The 19,638-nt window shown below is 36.0% G+C and overlaps 1 protein-coding gene across 3 annotated transcripts in view; it reads right to left on the bottom strand.

Annotated features, from left to right (window-relative positions):
* Window positions 1–19,638, bottom strand: part of LOC123527068 (protein unc-79 homolog) — a 96,922-nt gene that overhangs the window by 63,687 nt on the left and 13,597 nt on the right. For 2 of the 3 annotated variants that reach the window (XM_053520196.1, XM_053520199.1), the window contains exons 2-7: window positions 14,751–14,875; window positions 10,190–10,310; window positions 6,640–6,800; window positions 3,267–3,437; window positions 1,378–1,464; window positions 826–1,011 (exon numbers count right to left, since the gene is read on the bottom strand). In XM_053520196.1, the coding sequence (XP_053376171.1) occupies window positions 826–1,011; window positions 1,378–1,464; window positions 3,267–3,437; window positions 6,640–6,800; window positions 10,190–10,310; window positions 14,751–14,787 (763 nt within the window). In that variant the 5' untranslated portion in view covers window positions 14,788–14,875. Of the gene's footprint in view, window positions 1–825; window positions 1,012–1,377; window positions 1,465–3,266; window positions 3,438–6,639; window positions 6,801–10,189; window positions 10,311–14,750; window positions 14,876–14,995; window positions 15,316–19,638 lie in introns of those variants that run through there. The other variant, XM_053520198.1, reaches the window with a different exon arrangement.

Genomic DNA, 19,638 nt, shown 5'->3' with positions numbered 1-19,638 from the left:
GCAATTTCAGCGTGCCCGTTGTTTTGGCGTGCCCGTTGAAATCTACTGTATTTTTGAGAAATATATGGACATTTGCCTTCATATCAAGGCTTTTTAACTTCATACTTATGATTTGAAAAAATTAGGTACTATCTCTATAACAAGGGCTTGTCTAAATGTGTAAACATGGTAGCGTTAGCCTTCACATTGTTTACTGTATGATTTACCACAGTTCAAATGCCTAGGAATTGAATCAAGAGGACATTAGCCCAAGTGCTTAAATATCAAAGCCTGTGGTAACTCAGACAATAAAATACAACAAGGCCTTGTTTACTTTGTCTTTCATTCTAACATGCTCATTAAAACATGACGATAACAAAATATGCCGACTATATTAATCTGAGCGGTAAGGAATAATACATCAAACGGCTATTTGACATCATAACTGGTGTCATAATGCTCTCTTAACACTCTGTGCTTCAGTCATTGTTTACACCATAATAAACAATTACTGACTTCTTCTTTGTTTAAACTGTCAAACAAGTGAACATTGTTAGAATGTATTATTTGGTAGTTTCATGCAGTTTTCTACTGTTTTTCCGTTATGTATAAGCCATCAGGTTATTCAGCATAATAATTTGTAGTCAGCCATCATAGTGAAGAATCATTTATATTGCTACTTTTATGGTCTATCAGTTGCAGATAAATGCCCTCCTAGGGAAACATATTTTCCAGAAATAACATTATTTTTTTACATTAAGTAAACTTAAAATCCATACAACATGAAGCCAAATATAGACACTGACCTAAACAGGAAATATAAGAAAAATTAATACTAATACTAACCACTGTATTTATAATGGATGCCCCTTCTGTCTGACAGAGATGGATTTAGCTGTGGCCAATAATAGAACAGTAGGTTGGCAGCTGGGGCTCGCGCAGATGGCGGCCCATAAGCTATGATGCTCAGAACATCCTTTATAATGTCTTTCTTTAAACTCATAAAACACTCCAGGATCTGGGAATGGTAAGCTGAAAGGAAGGGTTTTTTTAAGAGTTTGTCATACTGGTGATGCAAAAGTGATTTGAATTTCCCTTCCTCTACAATGATATCTATCTTTTAATCACATAATTTCTTTGCCAAGCAGCAAGTTTAAACATGACATAAAACTAAATTCTCCTTTCATAGTGTAATACAGTTTTGCAAACCACACACCTACAGCTTATATATTTCTTCAAAAAATATTCTAAAATATTTTACACATTCAATTCAAAATTGTTATCTGAGAAGAATATATGATAAGGACATAATTATGCAAGAATAAATTTTCAAAGTTGTATCATACTGATATATGCAGAATGTAAAACTACATCATGGATAGAGCATGACTGACTTACATCCATTGTCTGTATGTTGAAACACCATGGTTATTATAGCAGCAGCTGATTCACTGGCATACGTTGGCTCAGCACACCCGTCAAAACCTGCAATCAATCATTCACATTCTGTAACTGTTAAATTTGTTACTGCTACAGATTATGGAAGAGAAATTATATAATTTCATTAACAAGTTTCTGTAACCTGTATCTTTGATATTTCTCCACAGTTTAACTTATTACTAGAGAGACCTCAAAAAATAAAGCAAAATTCTAACATGTCTCAATTTGTTTATAAGAGATCAAGCATTGTATATTCTGTGATAACATGGAGTTTGATGCACAGACAAGTGGAAGATTGTTATTACATGAAAAATCTGCGAGTAAAAACCTAAAGATGAAGTCTATGATCCTGAATGCAACCACTAAGCAACTGATATCTATGTAGTTTACGCTGTAAAATAATTTCTTCACCTAAACTTCTGTGTTTTTTGCCAATATGGCTATTTCCTGGGGATATCCAGTTGTGGATTTCAAATTTTGAAGAAAAAAATAAACTGAATTTATTTTGTTGTAGTCTAGCTTTGTGAACTGACAACAAAAATTAGTCCCTGACATTGAATATTGATTTCACTGTATATCTGTCTGAGAAATGAGAGAAATGAGAGATTTTATCTGGCAATAGGTGAAGACAAAAACATGTATTGATACTTAACTCAGGCACATAATTCTTTTTTTTTTAAAAGGTCAATTTTTTTCAAGTTAAAGCCTCAACATTTAAGACAATAGTTTGCAAGTGTCTCTTATCATCCTTACTGGTATCTTTAAATGGTGAAAATATAACTGATCACAAGATAACATTTTATAATGTAAGTGAAACAGCACTTATAGGTATTATATCATAAAAGCATAAATGACAGTGTATTGTACTATAAAAACACAAATGACAGGGGAAGGTAGATGAACAATAGGTGATGACCATAGACTGTCCTTATCAAACATGATCTTAACAAAAACAAACATATGCAATAAAACTGTCCATAAAAATAGCCCAAAATAAATAAATTGACCATATAATTATATTGCTTCAGTTAAGTAGGTATGTCACTCAAGTATGAATCAGATAAGAACTTTTCACTAACGGACCATTTGAATTTGCAAATTACAGCCACTTTTCCAACAAGCCATAACTAATCTCTAGTCAAGGTATGACCCTATATTCATCAATGATCTGAGTTTTTGGCTTAGTACTAAATTATCTATTTGTCCTTTTTTTGTTAAGTTAGCACTACCTCAGCATTCTCTGGTTATTGTTCTGAAACTATTTTCAGTTTGTAAATAAGGGTGGCTTTCTCCACTGACCTACTGACCATAGGCAATCATTCTATCAAGTTTTTTTAACTGCTTGTCCACTTGTTCTTCTGATGCTGATCAAAATTGTTTTCAATCTCAAGAGGCTCTATGGTCTGGACTTTTGGAACTACCCACCCCCTACCCCAAAATGATAGAGGTCATTTACAGACTACAAGCTATCATCCCTCATAAGTTGATTTACGTTGGTGGACGCCTACTTAAGTCACAGTTAACTTGACCTTTCACCTGCTTACTCCAGCAACAATAAGGGTCAGAATATGGCAATTATTCTATGAAATCTGACAGCCATATGTGCAAGCATCCTTCTGTCATGGACTAGAGACTAACAGACGATAAACAATATAATCCCTTTTCTGATATCTGAAAGTATTATTTTGAATAAACATACAACATATATATGCAATCTACGGCAAAACTGTTGAGGATATAATAAATATTAGTGAGTTGCAAAACCAACACAAAGATTTCCTACTTCTAATTCTTGCATCTATATAATTTAAAGTTTAATATGACATCATAAACTGAAAGTAAATTACCAAGTGTCATAGGCAGTAAGTTGCTGCAGAGTAAATCAATTGTGTCCTTGTGTAAAGTTGGTGGAAATATTGCCAAGGTCGAGGCCACTGTGTAAGGGAGAGAATCCAGCAGATCACTCTCCAGAAATGGCACCAGACAGCCAAGAACATTAAGAACTGCTTCACCCAGCTCTGTAAAACATAAAAACACAATTATTGCTCATCAGCATTTCATAATTTTTAGCAACCTTGTCTTTTTAAGTTAACAGGCACTTATCATTTCTTCATCATAATCAGCCTTCTATGATTTTACTAAAAAAATGTCCGAACAATCTTAGATGCAAAACTAATTTCAAAAGTCATAGAACCCTAATGTTCTATCTTATTCTAATATTCTAAGATACCTCAAAAGTCTATTACCTTTTATGTAACTTGAATAAACAACCAGGGTAAATACAATAATCTGTTAGAATAGATGCATCCATGAGAGCAAACTTAACAGTTTATACCAAATTTGAATATTACTACAATAACAAAATATTTCTGCTTGCTAACGAATTCAAATCAAACAAGTCTGTATTCAGTCCCTATGTTTTGCTACCCAAGTTTTTTATTTTCATTGTTTGTTTGTTTTGGGTTTAAAGCAGCATGCCTCCAGATTTGGCTAAAAAATAATCTCTCTTTCAAATTGAAGTTTGGTCATATTATGAACATTAGAATGAATTTTTGTTTCTAAAATATTTTAAAAGTTCCAAATCAAGAAAAATATATGACAGCGCCTGGAGTCGAACCCTGGACCGCCTCAGTAATAAAGACATTTTCCCGTCGTCATAACCAATAGCGCTATAGCTGAAGTAGTGAATAATGAGTTCAAACTATAGAGATTTATAATCGAGACAGTTTACCTGGAGTAAAAGCGTGACAAATGCTTTTCGATTTTCGTCGTCAAAAGGAGTAAAAACAGCAAATTCTCATGTGTTTCCGTAACATAATGTTTGTCAGTAATGTAACAGTGGGCAGTTAATCTAACCAGTGTTCCTGGATTCTGTATCGGTACAAATTTGTTCTCCCCAAGTAAGTTAGTAACTGCCAACTTCCCTAAATGAATCAGAGATGGAGGACGGATGATATCGGACACAATGTCTTTCATCAAATCATCACAGAGAACATACGCCCCACCTAGGGATTGAACTCACGACCCCGTGATCCGTAGATTTGTGCTCTCGCTATTGAGCTAAGCGAGCGGGTTTGCCGCACAAATTTTAAATCCTTAGGCTGAGATGATAGAAGTGAGAAGTTGAAAATGTGAATAAGTTTTTAAAAAGTTAAATTAGATTATATAGTCAGTAGTCATACAAATAATATTCTTTGATCTCTACAGTTCAAACCCATATCTAATAAAAAGAGTTACTTAGTTTAATATTAGTTAATTTCACTTCAACAAAATTTCAGAAAATTCAAAATGAGACTGGATCCTAAAACATGTGGTTCAATATTGACACATGCCATAATTTTTTTCCATATTAAAAAGTTATTACAATATGAGTTTTTGCAATGACTCATTTTCACTTAATAATCAACATAAAATACAGCAAAATAATATTTATTTCTGATCATGTAGTAAACATAAATTTGAAGTAGCTCAATCTGATTCTGTGCTTACATACTTCTCAAATTTTTAGTCTAGTTATATATAAACTCAACTTGTACTATAAGGCCTAAAGGAGGTACAGGAACCACTCCCGGGAATATCTGGTCTGGTCTCATAATGGCAGACTTATTATACGACAGTAATCTCTCACTGTGGGGGGCCGCAAGGGTCTAAACTAAGACTAGTTGTTTTGTTTTGTTTTAAATTTCATTGTGGGTATATATCTGACAATGTTGAAGAAAGTGGAGAGAGAATTGAGGTTGTATTTATCAAATTAAAACTCAATTTCAGTACGAGTTTAAGTATTTATGTCACATCATTCTGATTTTGATGAAATTCTAAGTGACTGACTGTGACAGGAAAAATTTCCCTTGGAAGATATATGACCCTACTTTTCTATGGTAACTTTATGTCAGGTTTAAGTTATTCTTCAAAATAGGCAAGGGTTTGTTCTCTGAAATGGGTCTATGCGTGGCAGCTCTGTGAACACTGTCCTTTCTAATTATAATACATAATTCTATAAATTATTATTCAACTTTACAATACTACACACTGTATTAGACCAATTGCAAACATCATATGAAACAGACAGAGCTAATACAAAACATAACTGAGCCAATATGAGAAAAACAGGGCCAATACGAGAAAAACAGGGCCAATACGGAATTCAAGCATTTTGATTGGTTCAAAAGAGAGGGCCAATATGGAGAAGTCACTTCCGTCAGAGTTTTAAATGACGCCATTTTGTTTTACATCAGAGTTATAGATAACATTTTTTCTTTCACATTTTGACAAAAAATCATTTAACATGTTCATGTAATAACCAAGTATAACTGAGCCTGGTGCACGTCTTCATAGATTACAATGATACTTTCGCTTATTCGGTATTGTGTAAAATGCAAGTGTTTCCTGTCAAAAATTCTGGCAGTTGTCGAGGAAAATAATGAGAAAACACGGAAACTCAGATTAATTAAAAGGATGAGACTTATCTTTAACAGACATTTTGATAGTGTGGACTATTTGTGCAATGATAAATAGCGATTCAAATGCTGGAAAATGGATGAATAAATTGGCGAACAAGAGTGTCAGTTGTGAACTGCAAACAATTTCAGATAAGAATTAAACGAGGCATGGGAGTGTATAATGTGTGCTTGGTTGGTTGTATTATCTTGATCAACACATATGTGTACAATTTTGTGTCTCGTTGCCTGCAGCCTAAAAGGAAATGATATTTAAAGCAGTTTTGTCACAGTTCACATGATAAGATAACTCACTACTGTGAAGAAAATAAATAGGAATTCAAAAAATAAGTTAAGTTCTAGTTACTCTTGATTATGTCACATCAAAAATATCTCTCAAAATTATTCTCAAGTACCCACATACAACTCATTCTGTTTTACCGGCTAAAATGATTATGATTTCTAAAATAAGTCTAAACAACTTGTCAAGATTTTTCACCTGAACACGCATAGCTGCCATAAGGTAACTCACTCACTAGTGAGTTCTTGTACTGTTACCGCCAACAGTCGAAAGTTGAATAATAATATTATCATTAATCAAGCGATTACATATTGGCCTAGTTATTTGTCCTCGGGCAGTCGTATTGGCCCTCGGCCTATGGCCTCAGGCCAATACGACAACCCTTGGACAAATAACAAGGCCAATATGAAATTGCTTGATTAATAACATTATAGTATAACATTTAGTAAACTTGAACCATTACTAGACATATAAAATACAAACCTAACTGTCCAATTTGAATGACAGGAACCAGGTCTATCATATTCAGTGCAGCCTTGTATAACCCAGCATAGTTGTTATTAGGAAACACGGACAGACGAACACTGTCTCTCTGTCCTGGACCATAGCTCTCAGCTGGTATGTTTGGTACATCTTTCAGAATACTACAATACAAAAAGAATTGAAATAATGTTTCAGTTTTCTATCAAGATAAAATCTATATCCATCAGGTATTTTTTCTAGTGGATAAAAGAGCATCGCTTTGTGGACCACAACATACGCAAAGCAATGTGCTTAGTTTATACATAATTTATTTTAGGTCGATTGTGAAGTAAGTTCTATAACTTATATGAATCACTCTCGACACCTCATTCCTGATGGAATCCATTGCCACAAGGGTATGAGAGAAGAGGCCAGTTTCCCTTTTAATGCTGAGTGCCAAGCAAGGGAGCTACTACATGTAGTACCATTTTTCACATCTTTGGTATGACGCAGCCGGGAATCTAACCAACAACCTCTCGCACACAAAGCGGACGCTCTACCACTAGGCTATCGAGGCGGTAGCAATGTGCTTGTCAAGTCTGAACATCAAAAGTCAAAGCATTCTGAAGTCAGAGTGAAAACAAAATTGAAAGTAGATGGATGAATGACTAGAACCATTGTCTAAAAAGTCCATCAGACCACTTTCCATGACACTGACCACGACCTTTACCTAAGAAACCTTAAAACTTAGGAGGGTTCATGGTGTAAGTTCTTTTGGTACTGTAATGGTCACTGTTACCTTGACCTTTAACCCAATTATCTCAAAACCATCAGGGATCATTTATTTCCCACTGGCAATGTGTTTGCCAAGTTTCACAACCTAAGTCAAGTCGTTCTCAAAATATTGAAAGGAAACACAATCATGTAGAAAGTCAGTGTGACCCTGACCTTTGAGCTCATCTTTGACTCACTGAGCTCAAAATCAATAGGGGTTATTCAATACCTAAGGGCAAAGTGCCCAGACAAGAGAACCATAGGTCAAGGAGTTTTCTAGACATTGAGTGGAAACACGTTTTGTAATAACAGTCTCTGACCTACTAACTTCAAAATCAATAGGGCTCATGCACTACACATGGGCAATTTGACTGCCAAGTTTGAGAATCATTAGTCAAGGATATCTAAAACAATAGTAGAGTAAAAATCTTTTTTGTTATGACAGTCACTGCAATTCTGACTCACTAAATGTGTCACTGCAACTTTAACTCACTAAATGTCAAAGCAAATGGGGTCATATTCTACAGATCAATTCTGATGAACAGACATTAGCTCTGGCTGTCCCTATCGGCAATCAAGCAGAAGCAAGTTAACCCGCTTCAAAGAAGGTAAGTTCATAACAGGATGCTACAAACTAAGTTTGGTGAAGTTCTATGAAGCAGTTCATGAAGTTGTTTTAAGGTTTTTCTGTTTCAAGCTTTTGCTAAATGCAATCAAGCAAAAACATCTGAACACAGTTGAGAAAGGTCCTTCCAAAGATACTACAGACCAACATCAATGAAGATTCATCAAACTGTTCAACAAAAGAAGTCACAGGTTTGTTGTTTTCTTCTATTTTTAGCTCATTAGTAAATGTCCACCAAATGCTAAATGAAAACAAAGCCGCTTAATGGATTTTTCCCTTTTTTAAGTTCCAAACAAGAGGACCATGATGGTCCTGAATCGCTCACCTATCCCCACATGACCCAGTGTTGAACTGAGTATGACGTCATTATTTCTATTATTTGACATAGTGACCTAGTTTTTGAGCACACGTGACCTAGATATCATCAAGATAAAAAATTCTGACCAATTTTCATGAAGATCCATTGAAAAATATGGCCTCTAGAGAGGTCACAAGGTTTTTCTATTATTTGACCTAATGGCCTAGTTTTTGAAGGCACGTGACCCACTTTTAAACTTGACCTAGATATCATCAAGGTGAACATTCTCACCAATTTTCATGAAGATCTCGTGAAAAATATGGCCTCTAGAGAGGTCACAAGGTTTTTCTATTTTTCGACCTACTGACCTAGTTTTTGACCGCACATGACCCAGTTACAAACCTGACCTAGATATCATCAAGCTGAACATTCTCACCAATTTTCATGAAGATCCGGTGAGAAATATGGCCTCTAGAGAGGTCACAAGGTTTTTCTATTTTTAGATCTACTGACCTAGTTTTTAACCCCACGTGACCCAGTTTCGAACTTGACCTAGATATCTTCAAGGTAAACACTCTGACCAATTTTCATGAAGATCCATTGAAAAATATGGCCTCTAGAGAGGTCACAAGGTTTTCCTATTTTAGACCTACTGACCTAGTTTTTGACCGCACGTGACCCAGTTTCGAACTTGACCTAGATATCATCAAGGTGAACATTCTGACCAATTTTCATGAAGATCCATTGAGAAATATGGCCTCTAGAGAGGTCACAAGGTTTTTCTATTTTTAGATCTACTGACCTAGTTTTTAACCCCACATGACCCAGTTTCGAACTTGACCTAGATATCATCAAAGTGAACATTCTGACCAATATTCATGAAGATCTCATGAAAAATATGGCCTCTAGAGAGGTCACAAGGTTTTTCTATTTTTAGATCTTCTGACCTAGTTTTTAACCCCACGTGACCCAGTTTCGAACTTGATCTAGATATCATCAAGATGAACATTCTGACCAATTTTCATGAAGATCCATTGAGAAATATGGCCTCTAGACAGGTCACAAGGTTTTTCTATTTTTAGACCTAATGACCTAGTTTTTGACCCTACGTGACCCAGTTTCGAACTTGACCTAGATATCATCAAGATAAACATTCTGACCAATATTCATGAAGATCTCATGAAAAATATGGCCTCTAGAGAGGTCACAAGGTTTTTCTATTTTTAGACCTACTGACCTAGTTTTTGAACCCACGTGACCCAGTTTCGAACTTGACCTAGATATCATCAAGGTGAACATTCTGACCAATTTTCATGAAGCTCTTATGAAATATATGGCCTCTAGAGAGGTCACAAGGTTTTTCTATTTTTAGACCTACTGACCTAGTTTTTGACGGCACGTGACCCAGTTTCGAACTTGACCTAGATATCATCAAGATGAACATTCTGACCAACTTTCATAAAGATCCCATGAAAAATGTGACCTCTAGAGTGGTCACAAGCAAAAGTTTACGGACGCACGGACGCACGGACGCACTGACGCACGGACGGACGACGGACGACGGACACCGCGCGATCACAAAAGCTCACCTTGTCACTTTGTGACAGGTGAGCTAAAAACAGTCTGGTGTAACCATCTGAAATATTTAGAAGCGCTACATAACTGGATATTACAGACCAAGTCTAGTGTAATTCTAACAGGTAGAAAGTGTTTCAGCAAACATGCTGAGGCAGAACCATGGGCTATAGAAGAAGGAAGACCGATCATACACCTGTTCTAACCTCAGCAACAGATCTGACCACAAAATATAAATTGTTGTCAAGTATTTAGTTACAGTATATAATATCTATTTTATCAAACTGTTCTATACATACCTAAGAAGTGTTTGTGAAAAGTATTTCAAGGTGTTGGCAATATCTACACCAGTTGGTTGTGGGGTCAGATTGTTTGATACACTGTGGTGATAATCTCGTAGATTCCTGATCTTTGATGTGACTGGAACGAAAGTTTAGAATGTACACCGAGTCTCAACGTAAGCGTTGACCGGTGGTATAATTACGTGCGAGCAGGGCGCTTTTTGCGGTATTTTTCACCAGTAAAGGTAATGTTTTCCTTCGCAGTTTTTTCATTATTTAAGCTTTGTTATTGGGAATTGGCCGAGGATGACCTACAATGAACACGCTTTTATGGGGATGTTTCGAAATTTTCTTATCATTTGTAGTTTTTTCTAACATTCAGGAAATATTCACTAAAAAACACGTATTTGCCTACCGACCCTTAATTTTCTCATTGTAAATGGATAAATTAGTGTTAAAATGTCTCGTATTTTCGTCATACAGGTAGGATATACTTACTTTAACAGATCGGTCACCGTTGTATGCAGTTTCAAAAATACTTAGCCCGGCAAAACCCGCAAAAAGCGCTCTGCTCGCACGTAATTATACCACCGGTCAACGCTTACGTTGAGATTCGGTGATGTATGTCAATTGTTTTGAAATCAAGCACTGTTTTGTAAATATTCAAAGAACTTGCATAAGTACTGCACAGCATTATGGCATTTTTAGTTTTAGCACAATATAAATAAACAATCAGTCCTTAGCAATCTCTTTTAAAAGGAAAGATATTGAAAGTAAGATCAATAGTTGGCTTGATGGCGCAGCAGGTTGTGTGGATAGACATGTAATCATTTTGTAGTAATAGTTTTGATAGTTCGAACCTTGCATCCGTCATTTTTTTTATTTTGTATTTAATTTATATACTTTGTCTCTGATTTCTAATTTATTCACGAAAGCCACAAAAACATTAGATCATATTAAAGATGAAACTTATTTAAACATGATTACGTGTTAACAATGACATATATGTTAGTGAACAAGTTAGAACTAGATTAAGAGACTTTGTTGTTTTTGTTGAATCATATTGAAAAAATTGAAAAGAAATAGTTTTCAAAATACTTTTTTACAGGTCCTGGAACCAAACTCTCAACGAAAAAGTATAAGACAGACGCTAATACGGCTCGGCCAACGAGGATTTACTATTTGCAGCGTAAACGTTGTGTATTGACTTTAATTTATGCTACTACTTTGTTTGTTTACATTTCAAAGTGCCTTATTACTGTGCGATACCAGTAAGCAGTTAACATAAACAAGAATTTTAGATTATATGAATCAGTCTTTGACTGAATATACTTCCTCTTAAATTAACGTACATAAGCTTAAATCTGCTAGAGTGAACATTAACTTACATTGTACAACATAGGTACATGTACTAATTCTTTAAAACCTTCCAACCAACACTGTCCTAGAGTTTGTTTAATTTATTGATTAGTTTTAACTCCATTTTTCAACAGCATTTCAGTTATGTAACCTTTCTTGTATAACCTAACCAGTGTTCCTGAATTCTGTAATAGTAGTGACTTGAGCCGTGCCATGAGAAAACCAACATAGTGGGTTTGCGACCAGCATGGATCCAGACCAGCCTGCGCATCCAAGCAGTCTGGTCAGGATCCATGCTGTTCGCATTTAAAGCCTACTGCAATTAGAGAAACTGTTAGCGAACAGCATGGATCCTGACCAGACTGCACGGATGCGCAGGCTGGTCTGGATCCATGCTGGTCGCAAACCCACTATGTTGGTTTTCCCATGGCAGGCTCACTTGTTTTTTTAAAGTATTTAACAACTTCCCCGCATGGATCAAATGTGGAGATAGAATGACTTCCTGTCAGTTTGTTACAGTTAACGTAATACTGAGCCTTGCAAGGAAACTGAACTCGAAAACTCTAAATTTATGGTTGATTTATGATCTAACTGGGCAGGCACACCAATAGTGATTAAAACTAAGTTACTTAATAACAACTAGATGCCCACGGGCACCATGTCGAGCCCGCCAGCTGTCAAAAGGACTAGGAGTTGCACATGACACCCTGTCTCAATGAGGCAAACATTTATGCCAAATAAATTACAATATAAGTTATTTATAGTAACAACAAAGGGAAGTAAATCTTTAAAAAAATCTAAGTCCACACAAAAATTTTTACCAGTAGAGATAGGTCATTATACACTTCAAAATTGGATGTAACATGCATATTGTACTACAGAAAAGTGGTCTTGATTTTTCCCTATGACCAGTAATAAAAAAGTTACAATATAAGCTAATTATAGTAACCCTTACAGAAGAAAAAGGCCTGCTGCGTACTCTTGCTGTGTACATACAGCGTATATGATGCGTACATGATGTGTACTGAAATCAAGGGCTTTAAATAGTACGCAGGATATACACCGCACATACACCGATAGTACGTTTGTAGTACACTTTTGACATGCAAATGAGCTCTGCCGCGTACTACTTGCTGCGTACATGCTGTGGACTACATAGTACACAGGATGTACGCTGGAGGAATTTAGTATGAGGGAAATAGTACGCAGCATGTACGCGGCACATACACTTTTCACATGCAAATGAGCCTGCGGTGTACTACCCCTGCGGCGTACATGCTGTGTACTCCTGCGGCGTACATGCTGTGTACTCCTGCGGCGCACATGCTGTGTACTCCTGGCCCAAGTCCTGCGGCGTACATGCTGTGTACTCCTGCTGCATACATGCTGTGTACTCTTGTGGCGAAACTGCTGTGATAATGTAAACTCCTTACCCCACCAACTTTCGTATGCAAATGCTGATCATTTGGACAGAAAAAAAAACAGAAAAAAGATAAGTGACATGCATCAATAAGTATTTACCCTTACCAAAATAATGTAGATTGATGTTATCAAATAAATTAGTATGCTTTTCTTCATCCACTTTTCAATGAAATAAATCAATTTTTGTAGCATGTAATTTGGTAAACATTTGAAGAAAATGGCGTAACTGCATCAAGGGGAAACAACTTTAATGCAACTAAATATAAGTGTTATGATTTATTATAGACGATGTGTGCGTAGTATGTATTTATTTTGATTAAAATCCATCTGAGAACAATCTAGGACTGGAATTATATAAGCATTTATACACATTTACGTCCGTAAAAAGTAGCGTGCCAAAAAACTTTGGATTGATTTTTTCCAATGGGGCGAGCGCAGTTAGCCAAAAACGTTCTGAAAATATACGAGCGGCAAATCCGATGAACAACTTTTTAATTTGGTTAGGCCTTAATGAGTTAACATAATGAGCATTAAAGCCTTTATAAAACATGATAGAATGGTGTTTTGCTTAGGAGTATTCAAATAACAGTGAGAGCTATTAATTCTTCTCATTCGGGCACTGTTGAGGCATTATCTTGGTAATTATTTCATGTATTACTAAATGTATTGCAACGAAGTTCAAATAAGGCTTTTCAATTATCCAAGTTAGAATTTGTTGGATTTTAAGTCACACCGACACAATGTAGGTCATATGGCGACTTTCCAGCTTTAATGGTGGAGGAAGACCCCAGGTGCCCCTTCGGACATTATTTCAGGCCCGAGCGGGCACCTGGGTAGAACCACCGACCTTCCGTAAGCCAGCTGGATGGCTTCCTCACATGAAAGATTCTATGTCCCCGGCGGGGATTCGAACCCACAGCGGTGAGGGGCAAGTGATTTGAAGTCAGCGACTCTAACCACTCGGCCACGGAGGCCCCTTCCAAGTTAGAAAGCTCCAGGATTAATTCAAAATGAAAAAAAATATATTTTTACACTGCATACAAGGTGCAGCTCAGAAATCACTAAGATGTAAGCTTCACAAATGAACATTGCAAATAGTTTGGCAAATTTTCATTGTTCAGAATACTGGTAATCTGAACTATTCTATGCTGTTAAGATAAAAGTTACTCGGAAATCAAGTTCTTGCTTCAAAAAAAACAAAAATGTACAAATCCTTCCTGCATGAAGTGTACTTCAGACTTTTACCTAAAAAAATTCAAAGTATAAACACCAAAAGAAAATGAACAAGTCCCTCCCGCGTATATGAAGTTTACTTCAGACTTTAACTTATAAAAAAAAAACTAAGTATAAATGCCAAAAGAAATTGTACAAGTCTTTCCCACTTATATGAAGTGTACTGCACAAATTTCAAAGTATCTTGTACAAGTCCCTCCTGCGTACATGCAGTGTACTCCTTAAATTTTCAGAGTCTGTGCTGCGTACTTGAAGTGTACTAGTGACCTCCTGCGTACATGCTGTGTACTCGTCGAAATAGTACGCTCCGGACAGTCATTATTGAATTTAACTTTTGACCTCCAAGTGTGACCTTGACCTTTGAGATAGGAACCTGCGGTTTGCAGATGACACTCCGTCTCACTGAGGTTAACATTCATGCCAAATATAAACGAGACTGCTCCATGCATGTCAAAGTTATGGTCCGGACAAACAAATCCTGACGCACATACACCGAACAGCCATTTGGACAACTATTTCTTTGCTTCCGCAAGCGGGCTCGACAAAAATTGTGAAATTTACTTACATGTTACTGCATGTGTAGTAAGTGGATGAGAAGTCATGTTTGTATGTTTTCCTGTATTCTGTCATTTACACATTATATGCCCTTTTTCAACAATGCAAAACCTGGAGATTTCTTGACTGAAGTTTCTGTAAAACAATAAAAAAAATTGTGAATAATGTAAACAATTTACAAGGCACTGAAAACATGAACAACTCATAATCAGACATATTTTGAAACCAGCATAGAAAAACGACATTAACCCTTACCATGCTGGACATGATTGGTTCTGTCTTTGCGACCAGTGTACATCATGATCAGCCTGTACATCCATGCAGTCTGATCATGGTCTGTACTGTTTGCGATTCAGCCAGTCATCTTTCTTGTAAGCACCACTTCAAACAGTTAATGGTACTGTCCAAATTGGAAAATGGACAAGTTCATTATAGAAATTTAACACCTGGTAAAGGTTAATATGTGTAAACTTTTAAGAACAAATTATCTGAAGCAGATTTTGGCATTCTAGTATGGAGATTTGGAACAAAATTACTTTAGAAATTATTTCACTTGTACACAAGATCAACAAAATGTTTTAACTCTTTCACTAACAGAGGGCAAGAGGCCAGTGACTGTTATTTAGGGAAAAATAAAGCTACCTATTTTAAATAAAATCCTGACATAATCATGATAATGTCAACTTTGGGGAAAACTATGGTTTGAAAGAAATTTTCTGAGGGGAAGATGCCTACAAAATTAAAATGGCTCCTGCTTTAGAAGGAAATAACTCTGACAGGTGTAAACTTTGAAAAGATTAAAACACGGGGGTGATTAAGACTATTTCAGGTTTGAAAAAAAACAACACAATAGTGTGCAGAGTTCACAAATTATCAATTAAGTAACTCAGTAATTGTCTTTTTTCTTCACTGATTAAGAAGTTTTTAAAAGTCAATGAAGTCATTTTATCTTTTAACTTAAATCCACAATTTTATCAAAAAGCACAATTTTTTAACTCTTATTTCCTTAATAACTACTAATCTAATTTTCACAAATTGACCAGGCCCAGTCTCCTTACACAATTCTGGCAAAAAAAGCCCTTAGGCCTAAAAAAAAAAATTCTTTGTTTCTGGTAACATGCTCAAACAAGAGGGCCAAGATGGCCCTAGGTCGCTCACCTGTGTAACATACCATTACAGTGTAAACATGTTTTACCTAGTGATTACATGGAGACAAATATTATGACCAATTTTCAGTAAGATTGGACCAAAAAATGTGGCATCTTGAGTGTAAACAAACATTTTCTTTGATTTGACCAAGTGACCTAGTTTTTTACCCGACATGACCCAGATACGAACCTGTCCAAGACTAAATGATAACAAACATTCCAACCAAAATTTATGAAGATAGAATTAAAAATATGTGCCCCCTAGGGTGTAAACAAGCTTATTCTTTGATTTGACCCGATGACCTAGTTTTTGACCCTACATGACCCAGATAAAAATTCATAAGATATTTCATACAGACAAACATTCTGACCAAGTTTCATGCACATCAAATGAACAAGACTGTTAATGCGCTTTTCCTTTGATTTGACTGGGTGACCTAGTTTCTTACCCCATATGACCTAGTTTCAAACTTGGCCTAGGAACCATCAAGATAAACATTCTGACCAATTTTCATGAATATAGGGTCATAAATGGGGCCTCTAGGCTGTTTACAAGCTTTCCTTTGATTTGACCTGATGACCTAGTTTTTGACCTAGTTTCGATCCAGGCCTAGAGATCATCAAGATAATCATTCTGTGCAAGTCTGTATAAAATCAAAGCATAAATGAAACCTCTATATGGCTGAAAAGACCAAAATAGAAAATTTTGCCTCTTTTAGGGACAGTAACTCTAAAACCCATGATGGAATCTAGCCAGTTTTCGAAAGGAACCGACATCTTATTGTGACTTAAGTTGTATGTAAGTGTGGTTAAATTCAAATATAAAATGTCACTTCTACCATGTTCAAAAGGTAAAAATCACCAAAGCTTGGCACTATTAGGGGTCAATTAGGGGCCGTAACTCCGCAATCTATGATTGGATCTGACAGATTCATCATGGAATCCAAGATTTATTGTTGTTGAACGCATTCTGTAAGTTTGTATCAAATCAAACTATAAATGAAGTCTCTATATTGCTGCAAAAGCCAAAAAAGCAAGTTTTGGACCTTTAAGGCAGCGTTCGACACTAACGGTGTCCCGGGATCCCACTCACAATTTCGGTGTTCCGTCGGGACTCTTGATTTTCAGATAAAATATGATTCTAAAAAAATGAAATTCCCCAGTCTTGTTCGCTCAAACATCGGTCTTTTGCTTCAGTTGACCCGAGGTCCCGGGTTTTGACCCGCGTAAATCGAGAAAAACTCGTATTTTACCCGCATAAATTACGGCACGCGCGTCGGCTTGACTCGCGGAAATTTACTTAGATGCGTTTCAAGTTCGATAGTTCTGCCCCCTGTCAATCAAAATCCCAGTGAATTTCAATATTGTTCGCCGGCACAAGCGGAAATATGGCAGTAGGCGGAGCGTCGTATGTTAATTAGCTACCGACAGATGTCAGTCACGCCACGCGCCAAATGACATGTGCTTATCTCGCGGTTTGTATTTAGTACAATATGCCTTGTCATTATCAAAGGTGTTTATTGATCAATGTTTACAAGTTAATTGATAAACAATGCAGCCTTAGATTATCGTGTCTGTACCATTATTTTGTGTGCTCGATACGATTACATGAGCCGGTCGGCCGTTACGGTCTATAACAAATTTATTATCATTGCCGAGGCTTTGTTTGGGCAAAACAAATTAAATAAGCAGAAATTATACGTGGTATGATGAGAAAATAAAGTTAAAACAGTTATCTTTTCAAGAACTTTAACTGTTACTTTTGTTTTTCGTTACTCGTTTTCTAGACCGACATTTTCGAACATTTTTATCATTTCTTACAAGATTTTTCTAGTACAAACTAAAATAAAAAGCCAATAAAACGTCTGCATTTACGAAAAATATGATCACTGTTGCCAAAGCAGCTCTTATTTAGAATAATTTGCTGATAATAAAAGCATGCAAACACTAAACCCCACCCACTTTTAGGCAATGTGCAAAATAAAACAATTAAAATATGAAATGTTTAAGAAAATCTGTTATGACCAATGTACTAGTTTTAGATAAAGTCTGTTGGAGTTGCATTAATAAGGCCTAAAAAATCTTTGTATCTGGTAACATGCTCAAAAAATTAGGGTAGGTAGGTCGGAACATTTTTTTTTTTTTTGAATTTTTTTTTATTTAAGGGAGACTTTTCGGAATTTTTTTTTATGTCAAAAAAATGATTACAAATAAGGGGGTTATAAGGGGGAATGAACTAGGCGGCATACATTAGACGAACTACAACAAATCGCAGAGGAGTGCGATGGTAGTGAAGATGAGGGGGAAGAGGACTTGGACAGAAATGACATTATTCTTTTACAGCAAAAGTCATACAAGCTATTGTTGTCATTGATGTAAAATGGAAATAAAGTGGAAATAAAATACATGTAGTACTGTAAACAGTTGTGTTTGTTAGATTTTAGTTTTTTCATGTTTTAACCACATTTTGTTATCAGGGACTCCTAATTTTCAGCAGGGATTCCTAAATTTCCCAGCAGGTATTCCTTCGGGATACCTGGCAAAAAAGTTAGTGTCGAACGCTGTAAGGGGCCATAACTCTGGAACCCATGACAGGATCTAGCCAGTTTTCGAAAGGAACCGAGATATTATGCCATTACAAGTTATGTGCAAGTTTGATTAAAGTTGATTGCAAAATGTGGACTCTATCGTGTTCACAAGCCAATTTTGGCCGTTTAAGGGGCCATAACTCTGAAACCCATGATGGGATCTGGCTAGTTTTCGAAAGGAACTGAGATATTATGCCTATACAAGTAGTCTGCAAGTTTGATTAAAGTTGATTGCAAAATGTGGTCTCTATCGTGTTCACAAGCCAAAAATAGTAAATTTTGGTCTGTAAGGGGCCATAACTCTGGAACCCATGATGGGATCTGGCCAGTTTTCGAAAGGAACCGAGATCTAATGCCAATACAAGTTGTGTGCAAGTTTGATAAAAATTGATTGCAAACTGTGGTCTCTATCGTGTTCACAAGAAATTGTGAATGGACAACGGACAAAGGGCAATCACAAAAGCTCACCTTAGGGTAGGTAGGTCGGAAGATTTTTTTTTTTTTTGAATTTTTTTTTATTAAGGGAGACTTTTCGGAAAATATTTTTGTGTCAAAAAATGAATACAAATAGGGGGATTATGCCTTTAGAGCATCAGTAAGATGATTTCTAACATCACTGGCCATGTTTAAAGCATAAAAATTGCAGTTTTGCAACATTTTGTGAAAAAGTTGAAAAAAAATATTCTCCAAGGCCATAAAAACATTAAGGGTCGGGCCAAAAATTTAGGGTAGGTTGGGATACCAGAAAAAAACATTTTTTTTTTACGCCTTATCATCTAATATTCTGTAGTGGTTTCCAATCAATACTGATTTCATCACATTCAGACATCATATATTTTGTTCAAATTATTTAATTACCTTTTGGAACTTAATCAAAGCTAAGCCTCAGTCACGGTGGCCAAGAGCAAATGATTTCAAGCTTACTCGAAATATTGAAGGGAACAAACGAGAAAATAATGGAATACCCTTTTCTGCAGAAAGTATGGGAAGGACCAAAATTACAAAATATTTCTAATTAGGTCAACACCTAATTCCATATTACATCAGACTTATATGCAACTTACTTTGATCATGCAATTTCTCGCCTATAGGACTAAGTTGGTTTTCAATAGGAGAGATGGTGTTTGTATACAAATCCGTTGTATTTTCTATTTTTAGAACT

Source organism: Mercenaria mercenaria, chromosome 1, assembly GCF_021730395.1.
Source record: "Mercenaria mercenaria strain notata chromosome 1, MADL_Memer_1, whole genome shotgun sequence".
Taxonomy (NCBI): Eukaryota; Metazoa; Mollusca; class Bivalvia; order Venerida; family Veneridae; genus Mercenaria; species Mercenaria mercenaria.
This window is presented reverse-complemented; position numbering and strand designations above follow the sequence as displayed.